The sequence below is a fragment of the Rhamphochromis sp. 'chilingali' genome, assembly GCF_963969265.1.
Source record: "Rhamphochromis sp. 'chilingali' genome assembly, chromosome: 6".
Classification (NCBI taxonomy): domain Eukaryota; kingdom Metazoa; phylum Chordata; class Actinopteri; order Cichliformes; family Cichlidae; genus Rhamphochromis; species Rhamphochromis sp. 'chilingali'.
In genome coordinates, this window is record NC_137933.1 from 2,070,788 (window position 1) to 2,080,114 (window position 9,327).

The window sequence follows — 9,327 nt, forward strand, 5'->3', positions numbered from 1 at the left end:
GTGTGTGTATGTGTGTGTGTGTGTGTGTGTGTGTGTATGTGTGTGTGTGTGTGTGTGTGTGTGTACACATATTTTACAAATTAAATAGAGTAAACAATAAAATAAAATATATAAAATAAAATATACAGAGTTGAGACATGTGCAAAACAGCGGCGTTACTGTACAGTATGTAGTGCATAATGTTGAAGTTCCAGTAGTGAAGCTGAGGTGTCTATGACGTGTTCAGCAGTCTGATGGCCTGATGGAAGAAGCTGTCTCTCAGTCTGCTGGTACGGGACCGGATGCTGCAGAACCTCCTTCCTGATGGAAGCAGTCTGAACAGTTTATGGCTGGGGTGACTGGAGTCCTTGATGATCCTCCCCGCTTTCCTCAGGCACCGCTTCCTGTAGATGTCTTGGAGGGAGGGAAGCTCACCTCCAATTATCCGTTCAGAGCACCGCACTACTCTCTGGAGAGCTTTGCAGTTGTAGGCGGTGCTGTTGCCATACCAGGTGGTGATGCATCCAGTGAGGATGCTCTCAATGGCACAGTGATAGAAGGTCCTGAGGATGCGGGGCTCATGCCGAATCTTTTCAGTCTCCTGAGAAAGAAGAGGCGCTGCTGCGCCTTCTTCACTGTTTTGTTTGTGTGTACTGACCACGTAAGATCCTCAGCCAGGTGTACGCCAAGGAACCGGAAGCTGCTCACTCTCTCCACAGCAGCGCCGTTGATGGTGATGGGGGTGTGTACTTCTCTGCACCTCCGGAAGTCCACTATCAACTCCTTAATATAAATGCACAGTCACACACACATGCACACTACAGTCAGTTGCTCCGAGCCACTGATCCAGGATCATGTGGTGCTTATTCTGTGTTTGGTTATGAGAAAGGATGATGTGAAAGTATGTAAAAGGTGGAGGCACCCCTCACAGAGCTAGCACTGCCTGGGATGAACTGTCAGGTGATAACACCCTCTCTGGCAGCCATGTTAGCGGTCAGCTCATGGCAGCAGTAGCTCAGAACAGCCAATGGTGTCTACGCAAGTGTCTCTAGAAAAATATTAATAGGTGATGATAGATGATGATGGTCACTGTTGAATCTTTTTTTCTGACAGAACACTGCCAACAACATTGATTTGTTTACATAATGCTAGCTTGCTGGCTAAAGTCACCATTGGATTTTGCAAACCTGGTAGATGTTAAGAGAGCAACTGCAGTTAACCTCTAACATTCACGCCTTTTTTAGGATGTTTTCCTGTACAAGAGGAAAAGCTTGTAACAGAGGCATTGTGAGGCCAAAATGCATCTATAAGATTTGATTGGGACAGCAACAGCTAACCATTTCTGAAAACGTGCTTGTTCCATACGGCTAAAGCACAACCAGACTCCAACTTTAATCCTGAACAGGTTTTTGGCACTTACCAATTTTAGGACTAACAATCAGTGTTTTGACACGTTTGTTCCCAGCAGCTGGGATTGGCTCCCTTTACTAAAGGTCATCAGGTCTCTGACACAACCAAAAATCTTAATTAAATCTTTCACAGATTTGAGCTTTAGCACAGAAATCAGTCTTCAACCTGTAGTGAAAAAAAACTGTCTTATTATTTGCACTTGATATTGAAATGTTTGTTTTAAAAACAGCACAAATTGTAGATCGCTGCTAAAACTAGCCACACCTGTGAGCGTTATTTGGGGATTGTGCTCATGTACCTCATCACCCAGCTAAAATCTTTAAATCTGACCCATATGGGTCATCCAAAGAGTACAGAAAGTAAATGAAAACACGCACTTGAAGGTGGAAGTCATTGATAAGTGTAAAATGGGAAACTTTGACTCATCATTAGGTCAGTCTCTTCTTGAAGGCTTTGTCTTGACCTGTTTGTACACTCAAAAAAACATTAATTGTATAGTGATGAGGACTTTTTTTGCAGCTGTTGAAATGAAAGTTAGAGCTCTGTCCCCAGATGGGCTTTAAAATAACTGCATGGATTTAATCGAAGACAGCTGTGAGCTGCTACAGTTGCAGTTCTAGGAGTCGTTTGGAACACAAAAACTAAGAACAAGTTCTTCTTTCACCAAATGATTGTTTCCCATTTCAAAGACAGGATGACACAGGATACTAGTTTAAATCCCAACAGCAGCCACACTGACAGCACATTGTCATCAGACTAACAGACAAGCCAGTTTTTGATCTGCACATTTGGTGTAGCAGCTGAACAGCATGTTCCCTCCGAGGTTCATGACTGCTTGCAAAATAACTGGAACTCATTTCATACTTGTTTGCATGTGTCACTGGGACAGTTAATGGTTGGATAAGGAGAGCAGTATAAAATTAACTGGTTACAAAGTTTTTCACAGAGCACTGAGACAGCACTCTGACATATACAGGGAGTGCAGAATTATTAGGCAAATGAGTATTTTGTCCACATCATCCTCTTCATGCATGTTGTCTTACTCCAAGCTGTATAGGCTTGAAAGCCTACTACCAATTAAGCACATTAGGTGATGTGCATCTCTGTAATGAGAAGGGGTGTGGTCTAATGACATCAACACCCTATATCAGGTGTGCATAATTATTAGGCAACGTCCTTTCCTTTGGCAAAATGGGTCAAAAGAAGGACTTGACAGGCTCAGAAAAGTCAAAAATAGTGAGATATCTTGCAGAGGGATGCAGCAGTCTCAAAATTGCAAAGCTTCTGAAGCGTGATCATCGAACAATCAAGCGTTTCATTCAAAATAGTCAACAGGGTCGCAAGAAGCGTGTGGAAAAACCAAGGCGCAAAATAACTGCCCATGAACTGAGAAAAGTCAAGCGTGCAGCTGCCAAGATGCCACTTGCCACCAGTTTGGCCATATTTCAGAGCTGCAACATCACTGGAGTGCCCAAAAGCACAAGGTGTGCAATACTCAGAGACATGGCCAAGGTAAGAAAGGCTGAAAGACGACCGCCACTGAACAAGACACACAAGCTGAAACGTCAAGACTGGGCCAAGAAATATCTCAAGACTGGTTTTTCTAAGGTTTTATGGACTGATGAAATGAGAGTGAGTCTTGATGGGCCAGATGGATGGGCCCGTGGCTGGATTGGTAAAGGGCAGAGAGCTCCAGTCCCACTCAGACGCCAGCAAGGTGGAGGTGGAGTACTGGTTTGGGCTGGTATCATCAAAGATGAGCTTGTGGGGCCTTTTCGGGTTGAGGATGGAGTCAAGCTCAACTCCCAGTCCTACTGCCAGTTTCTGGAAGACACCTTCTTCAAGCAGTGGTACAGGAAGAAGTCTGCATCCTTCAAGAAAAACATGATTTTCATGCAGGACAATGCTCCATCACACGCGTCCAAGTACTCCACAGCGTGGCTGGCAAGAAAGGGTATAAAAGAAGAAAAACTAATGACATGGCCTCCTTGTTCACCTGATCTGAACCCCATTGAGAACCTGTGGTCCATCATCAAATGTGAGATTTACAAGGAGGGAAAACAGCACACCTCTCTGAACAGTGTCTGGGAGGCTGTGGTTGCTGCTGCACGCAATGTTGATGGTGAACAGATCAAACACTGACAGAATCCATGGATGGCAGGCTTTTGAGTGTCCTTGCAAAGAAAGGTGGCTATATTGGTCGCTGATTTGTTTTTGTTTTGTTTTTGAATGTCAGAAATGTATATTTGTGAATGTGGAGATGTTATATTGGTTTCACTGGTAAAAATAAATAATTGAAATGGGTATATATTTGTTTTTTGTTAAGTTGCCTAATAATTATGCACAGTAATAGTCACCTGCACACACAGATATCCCCCTAAAATAGCTCAAACTAAAAACAAACTAAAAACTACTTCCAAAAACATTCAGCTTTGATATTGAGTTTTTTGGGTTCATTGAGAACATGGTTGTTGTTCAATAATAACATTATTCCTCAAAAATACAACTTGCCTAATAATTACGCACTCCCTGTATATGGGCCGATATGGAAGTCTGTAATTGAGCTATACATAAATCTGAATGAATTGCATCTATTTTGTGTTATCAGGTGAGGTGCCATTCAGATTAAGCTGATGCTTTTCAGTTAGATCATTTCTTAATATATGCACATGGCAACTAAAGCCAGATTACAAACAACACAACTGTCCTTCTATTAACAGGACAGGAGGTACTTGGATACAGTCCGGTACTTTGTAGCCTGGTTGATATGTGTACATTATGAACTGCTGGACAATTCTCCAGCAGACCTTCATGTCAGCCACGGTTACTAGGCAGTTTCTGGAGCAAATACTAAGTTTCAGTTGTCTTTTCAAGCACATGTGTGATGCATGTGCATAATTAATCATCCTGTGATGTGCAACAGTTAAGTGAGTCTAATGTTCTGCTCCGTTTAAACAACAGAAGAGAAGAAACAAAAACATTCCTGGTTTGCATCCCAGCTGGTGGTTAACTTGCTTTGTTGCATTCCGAGCACTCGCTCACTTGATATTGTGATGTAGTCTTCTGCTGATGGTTTGGGTTCTTTTGTTTTCGTCAGTGTTTGCGATCCATCTGCCTGTCAGTTGGAATGAACCAGCAAGAAGCCCATAAAGATATAAAAGATGAAATTGAGCAGTCCACTGAATGTTTAATCAGGTTGTTTTTAAATGTGTCGCTCCCCCCTCTTCAAAATGATTCCAATGTGACCAGAAAAAACGATTCTTCTCCCTTTACCGAAATAGCTGGTCTTTTTTCGGAGGTTGTAGCAGTAATTTAGCGTTTTGTATGCGTGTATGTGTTTTTAAAGATCCACAGGTTGCTAAGAGATATATTTTATACTTATTTATTGTACAGACACTCTTGATGTAAATCTACGAGGGACTTGTTTTGAGTTGTAATGTTATTACTGTCCTGTATGTATACTGGATGTAGGAAACAAAAACCATCATAGGTCCATTTATTGCATACATGCCTATGACTCCTGGTATAGTTGCCTTGTTTTAACTGTATACCAAATGGATGTGTTGTATAAGTGGCTAAGGTGATGAAACTCCATGACTCTGAATTTCTTTGAGGATTTTTGCACATAAATAAAGACAGTTTGTCTGCACATCTCTGTGTCCCTGATTAAACCAACACAGTGGACCCCAGCGTGACTAGCAACCACAGCAGTGGACGTTAACTGGGATACAATACTGGGATGAACAAAATATAATTTTACTGCTTAAAAAACACAAAATCAGAGTGACTGCACATTTTAAGATCAAGACCACAATAATTCTACTGAAGAGTAATATGTAATAGCTGAGTTGCAGCTGCACCATCCATGTGACATCCCTACACTTCTGCTAATTTTAGCCTGTTTTGTGAATAAAGTCTGTACAGATATGTACACAACCTGCCTCTCACCCAGTGACAGCTTGATGCCTTTTAGGATCCACTGCATCTATACCTACACAAAAAGCTTGTGTGCCCCCTGTTGGCCAAAGCTTTAATTACAATGTACTGTCAGTAGCTTTACTAAAACTTGGGTTTCAAGTTCAGCTGCGTTTGTTTATGCTGGTATCAGCAGCAGCATCACGTGGCTGTACTGAACATCAGCGGTCCTCAACCTTTTTTGTGCCACGGACCGGTTTACTGTCAGACAATATTTTCACAGGTGTGAAAAAGGTGTCGCGGATAAAAACAACAAAATAAAATGATACAACCAAGACAGACTCTGGGATTTTGTAAACATAATAATGAACACAATGTGTAATTGTGTTACTTTGTTAGCAGCATCCTCCTGAAATGCGCCCACAACATTGAGTGTAACATCCTTCTCTCTGCCCCTTAATGCTTTCTGGTTGCCATGGCAATGCATAAATATTTCTTTCAAAATAAGACACAACTACAACACAGGAAAAGACCCAGGGAATATCCGACCCAAACGACTCGGTCCGAGGCCCGGGGATTGGGGACCGCTGCTGTATATATCTGCACGCATGCCTCTCAATCGAAAGCAAGTCTGCACTTGTTACTGAATGCAATGTTTTCACAGTGGAAGTCAAAGATATCAAAAGTTTATTTTCTCATCAAATCAAATAGAAAATGTGGATGCTACAAACACACGAGGACAGGACGGTGAGATCTGTGCCTCCATGCCTGCACCACACAAAAATTATTCCACAACCAATCATGGATACAAAGGATTAAATGTTTGACAGTGCTCATGTGGAGTACCTTGTTAACAATAAATGCATGTGCTCCTTTTGATCTGGTGATGACTTAACAGAAATCAATATGGCTTCCATTGAAAATGATCTGAAAGAGTGACGATTCCAGCTGAGCAGTGAAGGTGACGTTACCCATCAGAATTCATTAGTTCACTCATCCCTCCACATCTCCAGGTGGTCCAGTGGGCCCTCACCAGTTCACTGCTCACAGAGTGGATGTGGGAAGCATCATTTATGAGACCACAAGGTTAATTACTAACTCACAAACTCATCAGAGCTCCTGTTTCAGAGAGTTTGCACGGTTTCCCTCCAAATCAGGCTTCTTGCTCTCCGTTTTCTTCTTGCTCTTTCTCTTAGTGTTGACCTCATTCTGCTGCTTGTATTTGGCATCATCCTTGTTGGCAGCCTTCCCTGGAAACACCTGTCCCTCTACAGTAACATCTACGCAGCGCTCTTGAGCCACAAGGAAGTCTTTCACCTCCCAGGCAAAACTACCATCTCGCAGCATGAAGATCACCCTGTTGGAACCCACCACGAACCTACAAGAGGAAACATTCAGTTTTATTAATAAAGCACCAAATAACAACAGCAGTTGCCTCAAGGCCCTTTGTATTGTAAGGTAGACCCTACAATAATGCAAAGACCCCAACTATTAGACGCCCCGCTCTGAGCAAGAGCTTTGGCGACAGTGGGAAGGAAAAATAATTAACCTCAGTGTGTGAAGAGGACTCTCCATTTACATGCACAAACTGGAGTCTATTAGATAGATATGATACAAACCACTGCAGTGCAGTACCTGTAATACCTACAGCATGTTCTAATCGCTCTAATAGGATATTATGGTCGACAGTATCGAACGCTGCACTGAGGTCTAGCAGGACAAGCACAGAGATGAGTCCACTGTCAGAGGCCATAAGAAGATCATTTGTAACCTTCACTAAAGCTGTTTCTGTGCTGTGATGAGCTCTGAAACCTGACTGAAACTCTTCAAATAAGCCTCTGCAGATGATCTGTTAGCTGTTTGACAACTACTCTTTCAAGGATGTTTGATATAAAGGAAGGTTGGAGATTGGCCTATAATTAGCTAAGACTGCTGGGTCTAGAGATTCTTTTTGAGTAAAGGTTTAACTACAGCCAGCTTGAAGGCCTGTGGTACATAGCTGATCATTAGAGATAGGTTGATCATATTTAAGATCGAAGCATTAATTAATGGCAGGACTTCTTTGAGCAGTTTTGTAGGAATGGGGTCTAAAAGACACGTTGATGGTTTGGAGGAAGTAATTATTGAAGTTAACTCAGAAAGATCAATTGGAGAAAAAGAGTCTAACTTAACATCAATGTACTAAGAGTAGCTGTAGATAATATTACATCTGTGGGATGAATTGGGCAGAGTGATGATAATTCTGGAATAAAAAATAAATAAATGCATGCTTCAGTATTGATCAGTATCACAGAATGGGCTCTTAAACTGTTCTGAAAATGACTGTCAGTGAACACAGTTTGTTTGTTACTGCTCTACAAATAGAAATCACTCCCACGCAAACGACAACAAGAAACAAAAAACGAAACAAGGTCAGAAAGGAAATACCTCTGAATATCAAAGTTGGCATTGAAAAGGCTGCCCTGCCACAGGCCTGTGATCTCCTCTGTCTCTTTCTCTGTAGGATCTCCTGAAACTGTGGCAAAAACCATCAGAGTCCGACCTTTTTTGGACATCTTAAGCAGCTCCTCTGGTTTGGAGGGGTTCACCTTAGAGAAGTCGATGGGAGGAGGAGACCTTTTGTGCTCTGGAAGGTCACCTTCCTCGATGTCATCGTCTGCCTATTAAACCACATGGAGAGAAAAAAACAAAACACATGACAACAGTTTAAGATGAAACAGCAGCTAATACTGCGTCTCACTCGTTTGAATCTATTTTATACTTTCCACTCTTACACTATAGCATGTGTGGACGAAACTCCAGGCCTCAAGGGCCGATGTGTCCTTGATCCAACACAGCTGATTTAAATGGCTAAATTAACTCCTCAACATGCCATGAAGCTCTCCAGAGGCCTGGTAATGAACTAATCATTTGATTCAGTGTGTTGAACCAGGGTGAGGTCTAAACCCTGCAGGGCACCTTGAGGCCTGGACTTCCCCCACCCCTGCACTCTAGACACAAATATTTAGATGATGTTGAGTTTTGTTTTTTATTTTAAACAAATGGCACTCTTGTTTTTTTAATTCATGTTTTTTATCCCTAAAATAACTGGTTTAAAAGAGACCGAACGGAATATTCGGAAATAGGATGACTCATTGTATCATTTAGTGATCATTTCAGACTGAAAGTAGGAGGTACCTCCTTCTGAAAAGTAGGACTGACAATAAAATCAAGCTAAGCAAAAGAGACAATCATATACTTAAGCTAACCTATATCTATACACTCAGTCTTTACAATGTGGATAACTTCATATCACTCAACAGAGCACTTTGCTATCAGACTGCTGGCTTACTTTGAATTCAGTTTGACTTATTTAACACCAAAGCACAACAGCAGTCGCCTCAAGGTGCTTAATACAGTAAGGTAAAGGTACAATAACGGACAACCCCAACAATCAAATGATGAGCAAGCACTTGGCTACAGTGAAAAGGAAAAACTGCTTTTGAAAAATAAATAAACATTTTAAAAGGATCACCGGAACCAAAAAAACTGTATGTATTGATTACCCAGTGAAATTATAATAACCTCTTGTGGAGTTTAAACTAAAACAACTTCCTCTGGAAAGAATACCCCGCATCTCTCCCACTGTGGAATGTGTGCCACGTCTCTCTCTTATAATGACTGTGGTGTTTAGTCTTTCTGTAGCGACGAAAGAGTCCGGCATCTAATAGTAACCCCTAGCACTTCCACCAATATATCAGTTAAACACTCAGACTTAGCTGGGCTAATGATCTCTCACGACACCTAGCCAGCGGCTAACAGCTGCTAACATCTGAAGGCTGTGGACGGGAAAACTTGCCTCCCACTGTTCCAGGAGCCGTGCCATGTCAGCATCATTGTAGTCTCGGATGTCCTTCTTTTTCTTGGCCTTTGCTTTAGTCTCGGTCTCTACAGCACAAAGCATGTGTGTGCAGAGCACAAGCACCGCGCATCTCCACAGAAAGCCAGACGCCATGTTTCCAGATGGTACCCTGTGATTGGCTG

At 42.0% G+C, this 9,327-nt stretch overlaps 1 protein-coding gene across 1 annotated transcript; it reads right to left on the bottom strand.

Annotated features, from left to right (window-relative positions):
* Window positions 1-5,974: 5,974 nt before the first annotated feature.
* Window positions 5,975-9,327, bottom strand: mesd (mesoderm development LRP chaperone). The gene is made up of 3 exons (XM_080884565.1): window positions 9,139-9,327; window positions 7,732-7,960; window positions 5,975-6,682 (listed from the first exon to the last, which is right to left on the bottom strand). Exons 1-3 carry the CDS (start codon window positions 9,296-9,298, stop codon window positions 6,415-6,417), a joined length of 657 nt encoding a protein of 218 aa, XP_080740691.1. The 5' UTR covers window positions 9,299-9,327; the 3' UTR covers window positions 5,975-6,414.